Below are 13,433 nucleotides of genomic sequence, written 5' to 3'. Positions count from 1 at the left end.
CTGTTGATGGTGACCTGGTCCAGCGGTCACAACCGTGGGCTGAGCAGGAAGGTAGGACGGATGGATGGTTTTGAACGCAGGACAGGGGAGAAAGTGCACTGCCTGTGTGAGCCAGCAGAGGGCAGGAGTGGAGCCCTGACCACAGCAAAGTCTGGCCCCAAAGCCCTCACACTTCTTCACTGACGCAAAGCTGAGTCCTCTAAATGTGAATTATTTCCCAATTTGGGATCAGCGTGAGAATGAGGCACAAAAACATGGTGTCTGCAAGAAACGGCTTGGTGTTTCCTGCTGAATCCATCTGGCTGTCTGCCCCAGGACAGTCGGGCTCCAGCCAGTCGAGAAGCAGGAGGTGCTGTTTCCTAGTCAGCCCAGCTGTTTTTTCTGGGCCAGCCATCCTCCCTGCCCCTCCCTTCCCAACCTCTACTATCCTCCAACTGACCCGTGCTGCTTTCTTGCACTATCCCTGAAAAACCCTGGCTTTCACCTAGTCAATTGTTAACTTCAGACCCAGTAACCACCAGGGGAGAGGCCTGCAGTCACAAATTTCGGATTGCAGAGCAGGTGACACCTGTCCCCCTTTCCCCAGTGGGGGCACCTGGATCTTTGGGCAGAAATTACCACGGCTGCTAACAAAATGTCCTGTGGTCAAAGAAAGTGTCATTCAGTCCTCCTCTTAGGCCTTTGACACCTTCCCCATGCCACTTCTTTTGCTTCTCAGTCCACAATTCAATCGCCAAAAAGAGGTTCACCTCCCTGAAACTCTCCAACCCTTCCACCACCACTCCACCACCACCCCCCTTCTGTACAAATTCCTCAGCAAGACACTGATCTGATTAAAGGAGAAAAGGACTTGGCCCCAGAGGAAAAAGTCTGCTGAGCTGAGTGCAGGAACAGCCCTCAAATCAGAGAGGAGTGGCTCCTGGAAACAGGAACTTTCAAAGCTGTTCCCATCCCAGGGCCTGCATAGGGGTCAGGGTTTGGGGAATGCCAGGAGCAGGGAGAGAGGGGATGCTGTGAGGATGGAGAACCAAGCATTATGATGCAGTGTAAGAGACAGAAGTGTGAAGCTCTTTATTTAGGTTCAAAAAGCTGATGCCCATGTTCAGCCTGGGGTTGCCCTGGCTTGGCAGTTCTCATGTGACCTTCCAGTTATTATGAAAGTACAATATGATATGGCCGCTATATTATAAAAAAAAAAAAGAAAGAAAGAAAGCTCATTTTTTAAGAACCCAGAATTCAGCCAGAATAACGGAAGTATCAAATACAGGTCTCAGGAAGTAGTAATTCATGTTCTAAGCTGCTCAGACAACATTTAGAATATTGCGTTTCATACTGTGCTCATGTTTTCGGGGACTGACTGATGACAAACTAGCAATTGTCCTAGAAAGAGGAGGAGGAAAGTGAGCTGATCTGAGAACTATGACACATAAGAAAAGGTGAAAGGAACTACCTGTGGACAAAGACGATTAAAGGAAGATGCAGAATAATCCAGTGCACCTCTAGTGTCACACAGATGACTAGAAACCTGAAGACTAATGGGTCATAACACCATGGGATTTGAGAGTTGGAAAGAACTTTACATGAAATCTGATCTACTCACATTTTATAGGTCAGAAAACTAAGGCCGGAGATTTTAAGTGAGTAACCTAGGCCACAAAGCTAGAGGTAGCACAACCAGATCCAGAATTCAATCCCTTGATTTTTTCGCTCCAAGTCCTTTCCTTACTCCAAGAGAACCATCTCGTAACATTCGAGGGAGCTATGAGTAGCACAGGAACTCGACGTGTGCCGCCCTTTGGTTCTTGAGCACAAGAATCAGTGGTGACATGTGACCGAGAAGGGGAGGAGGAGGAGCTCTGTTCAGTGTCAGAGAAGAGTTTCCCAGTGACCAAATCTGGCCAGGCCTGGGAGCTGCCCTGTGAGGCGACAAGCCCCCCATTCCCAGGAGGCCTTCAGAAAGAGGAAGGGATTCTGCTGAGAGGTACAGGATTGGTCTCTACCAACACTGACATTGTCTGATTCCCACCGAGAAAGGGGGTCCCCACCCACAATGTTGGGAGAAAGATGAAGCCACAATCAGAAGCCACAATCAGGTGCTAAGGGTGCTAAATGAGAAAGGCTCACTTAAGGGAGGACAGACTCCGAAGTCAGAACTGCACTCCAGTATCAGGGTTGTTCTCAGGCTCTCAGGGTAATTATAGCTGACACAAAAGCAGGCAAGATTCTCGCTGGGCATAATGAAGATCTCATTGACCAGCAGGGTAATAAAACACCATAACCAACTACAGCAGGAAGCTTACAAGCTCTGTTACTTTTCCCAAGGGCACACACAGCTTTCTGGCCTGCAGGCTCAGATGCTCAGGTCACCAGATGCTCCAGGTTGGGGGCTCGACCAGATGGCCTTCCAGGTCTCAGGTCTGGCATTCCTAGACCTGTCCAGGAATCTTCTTGGCCATACCAGTGTCCCCAGGATGGATGGGAAACCATCTGCCATGCTACAACCCCCAGGCTCTGCAGCATTTCTCCTCCAGTTTGCATTTTCGTGCTTCATACAGCGACTACTGCACATCTTCCTCCATCTTACTAACATTATCTTTGGCCACCAAACCCAATTGGCTCACTGGCTTCTCTCCAAGGTAGAAAGAGTTACACTCCTGACCCTCTTTCTCTATCCAGTGAGATTCATTCATCATGTGTACTGGAAAGTCCCTTTTAAGCCATAGTTAAAACTCTTATTTCTCAGAGCCCAGATAAGCTAGGAAAAGAGAGAGCTGACTGCTTTGCAAGTTTCAGAGGTGAAAGTCACTGTCATAAAAAAAAAAATTTGGCAAAAAGTCTAGGAATGATTCACGCTGAGAAGTCTGACTGGTTGATTGTAAAATCATTCATAGCCTAATAAATCATTTACCAGGAGGGGATAGAGGAGGACCAAGAAACTCCAAAGAGGATAAGCGGGGTGGGATCCCCAGGGGGCCTATGCATTCTTGGCATCACTGGTGCTACTTGGTGGCTACAGTCTTCGTTGAAGCAGGATGTACACGGAGCTAAGTAAATGATAGAGTTTGGCTCCAAATTCAAAGAAACCTTGGCACAAGCCGACCACACAGTCCCAGGACAGCAAGCCCCCTTTCTCTCCCTCCCCCATTTCTAAGACGTCCAAGACAAACATCTCAATTAAGCAAAGGGGGTGGAGGCTGTTGGGAAAAATGAGGAGGGGAAGGGAGTTTGCAGCAGGACCAGGAAAATGGAAATTGCTACGTACAGGTAAAATGGTCCCATCACTGCCCACACCACCCCCTTCCTTCGGAGCCACTAACCTTTGCTAAGAAGGTGGCGTTCCTGATGGCGCCCACCATTTCTCCCCCCTTGGGGTGCACTTTGGCCACGTGCATCCACATGCGCTCCCAGGTGTGGCTGTCGATGGGGAAGCCGCTCTTGTTAACGTGAAACAGCACCCCGCCGTCTTTGTCCTCCTCCTCCGAGCCCCCGCTAGTAGCGAGGCTCACGGGCCGCGCGTGGCTGCTCCGGGACCGGGTGCCTTTGGCGCCTTTGGGGTGGGGGCAGCGGTGAGTGTCCGCCGCCGAGCCGGTCATGGTGGGGCAGGGGCGGGGAGGGCGGCGGGGGGCGTGTGAGCGCGGGCGCGGCGCGGGGATCAGCGCCCCGCGGAGGCGGCCTTCTCCATGCTTCTGGCTGCAGCAGGACGCGCGAAAGGGGAGCGGCGGCTGGAACTCCGCTTACGGGCCGTGCCTGAAATCAGTGAGACCCAGCACATACCAAGGGTAAGTGGACACCCGGAGGAACCAAGGAGGGGGCCGTGGCCAAGACGTGGGGGGGGGGCCTTCGAAGTGTCCCCACTTCCCTATCCGCTCCCCCCGCGCGCGGACAGGACGCCCACCCACCCACCAGGGAATTGCACACGAGCTTCCAGCCCTGCAATTACCTAGAAAGGCGACTTGAATTTTGCCACAAAGCTTCACACCCACCTAAACCGCGGGAGGGAAAGACAAGGAGCGTGAAGGCTGCGGAGTGGACGGGGTAGGGAGAAGAAAGACAGCTCGTGCAGCGGGATGGAACAGGAGGTCCCCGCAAGGCTCCACACGTCCCTTGGTCGCCAGATGTGGCCGAGCGCCGAGCCGAGCCAGAACGTGCCGGCACGTGAGCGCCCGGGGCTGCCGCGAGAGCCCAGCGACAGCCTCGGCTTGCAAAAGCGGCCGCGTTTCTTACAAGAAGCCCTCCCGAGGCTGGGCGGACGAGCGGCGGCCCCGGCCCCCAGGCTCCTGTGGCAGTGGCTCCACCCGCCCCCTTCCCTGAGTTCCAGCGCCAGGCACCCCGGGGAAATGGCTGCAGGCGGGGCGCGGGAAGGGCGCACCGCAGCTCCCGGACCCTACCTCTGGACGGTCGGCCTCATGGCTGCACGGCTTCTCCGGGCGGCGGGGGTGGCGGGAGCTGCTGGGGCTGCTGTGGCCGTCGCCTCATTCCATGTCCCATCCTCTAATGTTATTCTGTGACATATAACCGAGTCACCCGGGCAGCCGCCGATGTTCCGACTGCGTCCATTGGCCACCGCAACAAAGAGGGGCGGGTCCCGGGCGCGGGACTCTACAACCCGGAGCTCCGCGACGCTCTGATTGGCTCCCGGGGTTCCCCGGCGGGAGGGGTGAGGAGTAGGGGAAGCTGGGCCGCCGCGCGAAATCCGATCGCTGTCGTGTCCTGCGAGCCCCGCGGGGCTGGAGCGTTTGTCCCTGGGACTTAAGACAGAGTTTCCCCAGGGGTCGTGGCACTGCGGGGGAAGCAACTATGGGAAGCAGAGGAGAATTAAAGCCACCCAAGAAGTGACCCTGAGGTAGAGGAGGGCTTGTCATAGGACAGCATTCCCTGAAGAAGGCTGGGCACACAGTCACCTGCCGCTACCGGGCAGTGATGGATGGTTCAGGCAGGCATGTAAACATGACGGCACAATATTAAATCTTTTTTTTTTTTAATCCTACATTACAAATTCCCCAAAACTAACAAGGGGACACAGCCATATACCCTCTGACATTAGTCATGATTAATAAAGTCCCTTTAAACCCAAACTGATATGCGACACTAAAACCGGGGACGTCAGCCAGGTCCCCACTGTTCTGTCACAGCTACTGAGTTAGGAGGGGGTGGAGAGATGCTTCAGAGCCACGGTGAAGTGGAGACCCTCCCACACTCTCCAGGGAAACACCTTTTCCTTAAAGGCATCTTCTTCTTCTTCTTTTTTTTATTTCTTAAAAGAAGAGCAAGGTGAGGAGGAGCCCCAGACTACTGACCTGAGGTCTGGCCCTAAGTCCAGGTTTATCACTTGGCAAAGCTGTGTGATCCAGGACAAGCCATTTGCCTGTTCTGGGCCTTAGCCTCTTTATGAAAAGAGGAGAGCAGACCCTTCACTCTCCAAGGCCTGTTCTGGCTCTAAGATTCTGTGATCCTCTGACTTCCTCTTTTGTGGACATTTGGGAACCTGGTCATAATATGCTTTCCCTTTAAACTCCAGGCCAGCCTGCCAGCTTTGAGGGGAGTGAAGCAGCTGTGACAGCAATGCTAAGTTAACCTCGAATTAAGAATGCAGTCATCAAAGACCACTGACGACAGATCTCTATCTGGATGCTTAACCCTGGAACTTCTTTTTCAGAGGAGGGCGTGGTGAGGGGCGGGTGCTGGAGGGTAGCTGAGAGCCAGGTGTTGGTTGAGGAGACCTGGATTCTGGACCAGTCCTGCACAGCTGCAGACAGAGCCCATGCCCAGGACTTTATAGATTCCATAAGGAGACAAACTTAGGTCTGGATAGACAGAGGAAATGGACCTAATAATAATATTCAGGAAATTATCTGAATAATTCAAGTGGAACAAGCACACTTGAAGAAAAAATTAGGGAATTGAAAGAGAATTATCCTCTCAATATATAATTGCCTCAGTTTTCATTTCCTGATTAGGAGAAAACATGCCTCAGAGAGTGAGCTGTTTTCTCATCTCGAACATTCTTCCTCCCTTCTTTTCTCACTCATCTCTCAAATCTGTCCCCTTCTCCTCCCTTCCCCAGGGGTTTCAAGTCCCAGGAGACTAGGATTTCAGGATGCAGATCTCTATGCAGAGGATGAGAATATGGCCTAACCACCCCTCAGGAGAAAACTGAGCTCTCAAATCTCAAGTGATCAGACCAGTTGGTGAACATCGAAGAATGTCTGGCATGTGTCACTGTCCTTGGCATCGATTCCCAGTGTCCCGACTCAGGCCAAATCCAAACAACTACAATGTCCCTCTCAAACCAGGGCCTGGTTCCTGCTTTACCTGAATCAAAATCCTAGGGACCGGAGAGGATTATTGGTTCATCTTCCCGCCCCAGGCACCTCAGGACTCCCTGACAGTTGAGGGAAACGCTTTTGTTTTTCATCTCCAGTATTCCAACTATCTGTTCTCTTTTCCCCAGGAGATGGGGTGCAGTGGGGAGGCAAGTGAAATGGTCTATGAAGAGAGCTGTGAGATTTGGCTAATTTTCCAAAGAGGTGGTAAGAAGGCTTCTGAAGTGAGCTGCAGTGTCCCATTGAAAAGGACTGGAAAGCAGAAGGGCCCTTTTGTTCAGAATTCTTTTGCATTTGAGAATTGTGCTAATTGTGTGGGCCAGCCAACTCTGTTCTTCATTTCTTTGTGTATTTTGTGTTATGTGACACTCAAGTGAACACAGGCCAGACAGATTATGGGTTTTGAGGTTTTGCTGTTGTTGTTTTCTGCTTGTTTTTAATTTTTTTAATTGAACTATAGTTGATTTACAATGTTGTGTTAGTTTCAGGTGTACAGCAAAGTGATTCAGTTATATATATATACATATATATTCTTTTATGTATACAAATATATATATATATACTTTTTCAGATTCTTTTCCCTTATAGATCATTACAAAATATTGAGTATAGGTCCTTCTTGGTTACCTATTTTATATATAGTGGTGTATATATGTTAAACCCAAACTCCTAATTTATCCCCCCACCCTTTCCCTTTGGTAACCATAGCTCAGATGGTTAGTAAGAATGACATAGCACACAGTGGGGCAGGGCCTACTTGCAACTTGAACAGGGACACATGATGACTAGCTGCCCAACCTCTGAGGGCATGGTCACGTCCATTCAATGGCATAACAACTGGTATAGCAGAGACATGTAGTGGGAAGGTTTGGAACAAGAAAAACTGGGTTCAGATGGTATCTTATTATTCAAGTGCCAGTCGCTGGGGTCTCAAAGACAAATAACACAAAATCCTAACCTGATGATCATATTTCTAGCTCTACCACCTGTTGATGTTAATAGCCTGTTGATGGATGTATCAGACGCACCTTATGAGCCTAATCGCACCGGCTAGACCTTGCCTTTCTCCTGCCTCCACAGCTCCCTGCACAGCCAACCAAATCTGTGTAGTTCAGCCACCTAGGACTGATAGTCACTTGCCCAGTCAGGTCCCTCTAGGCTGCTGCTGCACAGCCAAGCTGGCTGACCACATGTCCGGAGACTGTGACTCTTCCACTACTTCTGGATCAGAAGAAATGCCACACTGCAGGATGTGGCTTCTAAGCAGCCATCAGAGGGGAATCCGAGGGAATTAATTCCCTCTGGGGAACATTTTGACCAATGAGAAACAAGAGATGAGAGGGAGCTGGGCAAATAAACTCTCTTTCCTTCCTGCCTCCTGTGGACTGTTCCGAGTCATGATTTTCTAACACAGCCTGTCTGGAGATGTCCTGCATGGCTGAGCAGACATACCTCCTGAGTAACCTGCCGGGGCTCTTTGCGGTGGGTGGTGAAGCAGTTACCTGCGTGATAACACACCGTTTTGCACTGCTTCTCATCCTAGCCCACCTCATTCCCCTTTTCGCTCACTCTTACTGCCTTCTCAGTTAGATTTAGTCTTTGCTTCAGATCCGTTTTCTAGAGAAACAGAGCTAAGACAGTTGGTTCCACAAGTGGTTCAAGAAAGCAAGTCCTCAGGATGGATTCTGGGGTTGTATCTCCTAGCTGTCTGAAATCAATAGAGTCCTTTGCTGGTGATAAGAGAGATGGCAATAGCTTTGATATGCGATCGCACCCAAGCTTTCACTTGGTTAACTGGGGTGAACTGGGTGGAGAGCGAGACACTGGGAGAGCAAGTGGCTGTGGTAGTCAATTTGGAAACAGTGCTAATGACAGGTACCAGAGATCTTGGAAACAGAAAATGACAGGCTCAGAGCAGTTAATTACCAGCTCATGGAATGCTCTGAAAGCCAGAGAGCCGCTATGGCTTTAAGGGAAAGTCTTATTTCCTGAAACTGTGGGAGAGACTCATAAAATCAAGCCCAAGATCTGATCACAGGGTGGCAGAACTGCAAAAAAAAAAAGATGAAATGCATGGCCTTGATAGGCATCCATGTCAAAGCAGAGCCCTGATAGGGAAAGACTGGAACCCTGAGACCTGGGGTGGGCATATCTCGGTGGATGAGCATCTTGACCCTTCAGATCACCTGAATGTTCCTGCCCAAACCAGGTCCCCTTCTCCATGGCTGCTTCTTCTCAAGACCTGGACCCACCGCTTACTGCCTCTGCCAAAACCCAGAGTCAAGTTGCAGCACAGCCCACACTGGCAGGAAAAAGTCCTCTTCCAGGGAGAAAAAGCATACCTGCCAAAGATCTTGCGGGACTTGGCTAACATGTACTGGCAGGAACTGTAGAAATATGTGTGGGAGTGGATCTTGAAGATGCTATATTTGGGGGTGAAACAGGAAGCTCAATTGGGAGGATCCACTAATTCGGGGATACTCACACAGAACGCGAGATTTAATGTGTTCGCAAGGATGCTTGGAGTTTGTCCCGATAGTCTGCTGGGATGGCTCTTTGAAGCCTGGTCTCAACGATGGCCTATAGTAAGCGAAGTGGAGAAGCCAGACTTCCTTGTGTCGTGTCGCGGAAGGGGTCAGAAGACTCAGGAAGGAAGGAATATTAGAAGCATTTATTATACGTGGCTCAAGAACCCACCACCTGACTAGTTCCCTGGGCCAGCCCAGAGGACACTCCCTTCACTAAAGCAATAAAGAGTGTACTAGCAAGGAGGTTTTTTGTTTTTTTTTTAAAAACACTTTTATTATTTATTTATTTATTTATTTTTTAGCTGTGTTGGGTCTTCGTTTCTGTGCGAGGGCTTTCTCTAGTTGTGGCAAGCGGGGGCCACTCTTCATCGCCGTGCGTGGGCCTCTCACTATCGCGGCCTCTCTTGTTGCGGAGCACAGGCTCCAGTCGCTCAGGCTCAGTAGTTGTGGCTCACGGGCCTAGTTGCTCCGCGGCATGTGGGATCTTCCCAGACCAGGGCTCGAACCCGTGTCCCCTGCATTGGCAGGCAGACTCTCAACCACTGCGCCACCAGGGAAGCCCACAAGGAGGTTTTTTGAGCACCTGGTAGTGGCTATCCTTGTAGTCCAGGGTCGATGGGAGGGAGAAAGCGTCTGTGGAACTGAGCTCCATACTTTCAGTGGAGATGATAAAAATCACAGAATTGCAAAGCACTTAATCATAAAGGACAAGGTGGAATGCTTACCACAATGGACAGCAAGGAGGAGGGAAGATCAGGGTGACTAGATCTGCAGGGACTCCTGGTGTTTGGATAATAAGTCATGGTGTTCCTCGGGGGAGGGTATTCATAGAATTTGTTGTCTAAATTGAGCCACTTTTAAGAGTGAAAAGGATCCTCGTAATAATTACATGGGGAACATAGGTATACACCACAACCATCCCAGTCAAACTGATACCCATGGTCACCCTACCAGGGGTGAGATAGGTGAGCAGCCAATTCGAGTGTTGCATGATTTGTATCATCAGACAGAACACAGAGCTGTGAGCAGGAGGCCAACTTCAGTCACCATAGTGAAAACTCATAGACCCTTCCTCATTTCCAAATCTAAACCAGATCTGGCCCAAAGCGATTGCTGTTGCTGAGGAGCCCAACTGGCCAACAGAAAAGACTGATGCTGAGCCCTCAATATAGCAGCATTCCTCAGCGGAGCCATATAGCCACCTGGTGGCAGGTAAATTTATATTGGACCTTCCACCTTGGAAGCTGGCTTGAAGGGGCTCCCATTAGTCAAATCTGGGACAGTCTGAGCACAAAATAATTAACTACAATAATGAAATACAAACCACTGGAAAAATAGGAATCCATGAGTCTATATTGATTATAAATAGATAAATAAATAAGTGGGGAAGAAGGGAAGACTTGCTTAGAGAAGAATATAAATGTGAAAGGAGTACTAGAGTTAGAAAATCATCATTCTGCAATCATCACAGTAAAGATTATTTCAGGCGAGAGTCATAAATGCATGTTAGGGGGACATTTTGATGAGGAGCAGCATATCTGCATGGTCTTAGGTGTCTTACTCCAGATTGCTCATAAGTTTCAAGAGAAAGAATGGTAATTATCCGGTGGAGTAATTACACAGCACCTTGACCAGGGGATCAAAGTTAATATCACCAATTATGGGCAGATGGACATCATGGGTGTCCAGACGTGATATCCAGAGGACACAATATCCCCTTTACACTAATCTGGCTAGAATCCTTAACATGAATCTAATCATGAAGAAACATCTTACCAATCCAAAATAAGAAAAGTTCCATTCAAAAAACTATATTTTAAAAACTGTCAATGTAATAAAAGACAAAGAAAATCTGTGGAAATGTTCCAGATTAAGGAAGACTAAAAAAAATGATGATTGGGACTTCCCTGGTGGTCCAGTGGTTAAGTCTCCACGCTTCAACTGCAAGGGGCACAGGTTCGATCCCTGGTCGGGGAATTAACATCCTGCATGCTGCACGGCCAAAAAAAAGAAAAAAGAAAAAAAAATGATGACTAAATGTGATATCTGATTATAAACTAGATCTTAACCTATAGGGGAAAAATTGGTGTAAATGATATTATTGGGTCAATTGACAAAATTGGAATCTAGGTGTTCAATTAGGTAAAAGTATTGCGTCTATGTTAACTTTACGGAAGTTAATAACTGTACTATTGTGATGTGAGAGAATATCCTGATTCCTTTCCTTAGAAAATATACATTGAGGTATACAGGGCAAAGGGCCATTATATGTGTAACTTACTCTCAAGTTGTTCAGAAAAACACCCCACTGTGCGTGTGTGTGTGTGTGTGTGTGTGTATACAGAGAGAGAAAACGATAAAAGAAATAAGGTAAAATGTTAATGGTTGATAAATGTGGGTAAAGAGTATGTGGACATTTTTTGCACTATTCTTATTCTTGCCACTTTTCTGTGAGTTTGAAATTATTTCAAAGTAAAAGGTTAAAAAAGGGGGGAGGGCTTCCCTGGTGGCGCAGTGGTTGAGAGTCTGCCTGCTAGTGCAGGGGACACGGGTTCGAGCCCTGGTCTGGGAGGATCCCACATGCCCGCGGAGCAACTAGGCCCGTGAGCCACAACTACTGAGCCTGCGCGTCTGGAGCCTGTGCTCCGCAACAAGAGAGGCCGCGATAGTGAGAGGCCTGCGCACCGCGATGAAGAGTGGCCCCCGCTTGCCGCAACTAGAGAAAGCCCTCGCACAGAAACGAAAACCCAACACAGACAAAAATAAATAAATAAATAAATAAGGGGGGAGACTGAAAACATAATAACTGTCTATTACACTAGCCCTGTGAGGCATATATTATTATTTTCATTTTACAAAGGAAGTAACTGCGGTTTAATAGGTTAGGTAACTTGCATAAGATGATACAATTAGTGAGTGTCAGAACTAGAAATTAAGGACTTCCCTGGTGGTCCAGTGGTAAAGAATCCGACTTCTAATGCAGGGAACGCAGGTTCGATCCCTGGTCGGGGAACTAAGGTCCCACATGCTGCTGGGCAACTGAGCCTATGAACCACAACTAGAGAGCCTGGGTGCCACAAACAACAGAGCCCACGTGCTCTGGAGCCCGCGTCCTGGAGCCCACATGCCACAACTAGAGAGAGAAAACCCGCACGCCACAACTAGAGAGAAGCCCGCGTGCCACGACAAAAGATCCCGCGTGCACAACTAAGACCCGATGCAGCCAAAATAAATAAATAAATAAAAGAACTAGATTCTCTTAATCCAACTCTTTTCTTTTTTTTTTTTTTAATAGTAGGAAGAACATGGATGTAAATGCTCATCACAGATAAGTCCCAGGCGTCTTTATGATCACAAAGTTTTACTGTCCTGATGCTTCAAACTTTTGCCTCCTAGGGAAGTCCCTTGAATTTCAGGTTCATTAAGTTTTCTAACCTATCCTCTGGAGAGGGGACGCCAGAGAAGGGGGAGCACAGAGGAGCATTAGAAACAAAATTACTAAGACCAGGGGAGCCGCCAGGGAAAGAACCACACTGGAATGATCCACTGGCAGCAACGGGCCCTGGACAGTGGTCCTCCCTGCCAGGTTTAGAGTGCTAAGGTGCTTTGAGGACATTTGGCTAGAGGGAGCAGAAATTTAAGACTTTCTTGGATTACAGCTACTTTTTGCCCAGAGAGGAAGAGGATCATCTGCTGTAAATTTACAGTGGCAGCCTTCAGAGGAGAAACCTGTTGTCACTTCTGGACACTGCAGTCAGAGGCTCTGTGCTCGCCCCTTCACAAAAAGACCATAGACTGCATGACATAAACAACGAACACTAATTTCTCACAGTTCCAGAGGCTGGGAAGTCCAAGATCAAGGTGCTGGCAGATTCAAGGCTCTGGTGAGGACCCACTTCCTGTTTCATACACAGCCGGCTTCTCACTGTGTCCTCACTTGGTGGAAGGGACAAGGGAGCTCTCCAGGGCCTCTTTTACAAGGACACTAATCCCATTCATGAAGGCTCCATCCTTTTGACCTAATCACTGCCCAGAGGTCCCATCTCGTAATACCACTGCATTGGGGATTAGGATTTAACATATGAATTTTGGAGGGACACAAAAATTCAGTCTCTAATAGCAACCATCTTGCAAAAACTTGTATTTGGCCTTTGTGGGCTTCCTGAGATTCACGCAGAGCGGAGCCACTGCTCAGATGCCTTGGGACAGCTGGGGTTATGTGAGGAAGCTCCCCTTTTGGCTCTCTGGCACTTTAGGAAGACTAAAATATGAAGCAAGTTAACAAGATAGCATCTGTTTCCCAAAGGAAAATGGGAACACAGTGACCCAGACCTGCCCCATCTGATGAATGAGACCTAAGGCAGTTGCCATGGAGACACATGATTGGGGTCCATACAGGAGCTACAGTTGAGAGTTTCTGAAGGTGCAGGAACCCATGTGATATGAAGGGCACTCCATCTACCAATCTTAGCTCTGCCTGCAACATCCCAGCTGAGGCAGGTAGCCATCTCTAGGTATTTGGTGAATGCCACAGGATGTGTATTTGGAATATTCATGGAAATTGGAGTAGGACAGTCATCCC

At 48.7% G+C, this 13,433-nt stretch overlaps 1 protein-coding gene across 3 annotated transcripts in view; it reads right to left on the bottom strand.

Moving 5' to 3' along the window:
* Positions 1-4,548, bottom strand: part of VASH2 (vasohibin 2) — a 35,893-nt gene extending 31,345 nt beyond the window's left edge. For 2 of the 3 annotated variants that reach the window (XM_061185589.1, XM_061185587.1), the window contains exons 1-3: positions 4,389-4,548; positions 3,941-3,983; positions 3,318-3,747 (exon numbers count right to left, since the gene is read on the bottom strand). In XM_061185589.1, the coding sequence (XP_061041572.1) occupies positions 3,318-3,593 (276 nt within the window). In that variant the 5' untranslated portion in view covers positions 3,594-3,747; positions 3,941-3,983; positions 4,389-4,548. The remainder of the gene's footprint in view (positions 1-3,317; positions 3,748-3,940; positions 3,984-4,388) is intronic. The other variant, XM_061185588.1, reaches the window with a different exon arrangement.
* Positions 4,549-13,433: the final 8,885 nt, after the last annotated feature.

Source organism: Eubalaena glacialis, chromosome 3 (assembly GCF_028564815.1).
Source record: "Eubalaena glacialis isolate mEubGla1 chromosome 3, mEubGla1.1.hap2.+ XY, whole genome shotgun sequence".
Taxonomy (NCBI): domain Eukaryota; kingdom Metazoa; phylum Chordata; class Mammalia; order Artiodactyla; family Balaenidae; genus Eubalaena; species Eubalaena glacialis.
The sequence above is the reverse complement of the archived record's forward strand: the minus strand, read 5'-3'. Positions and strand labels throughout refer to the sequence as shown.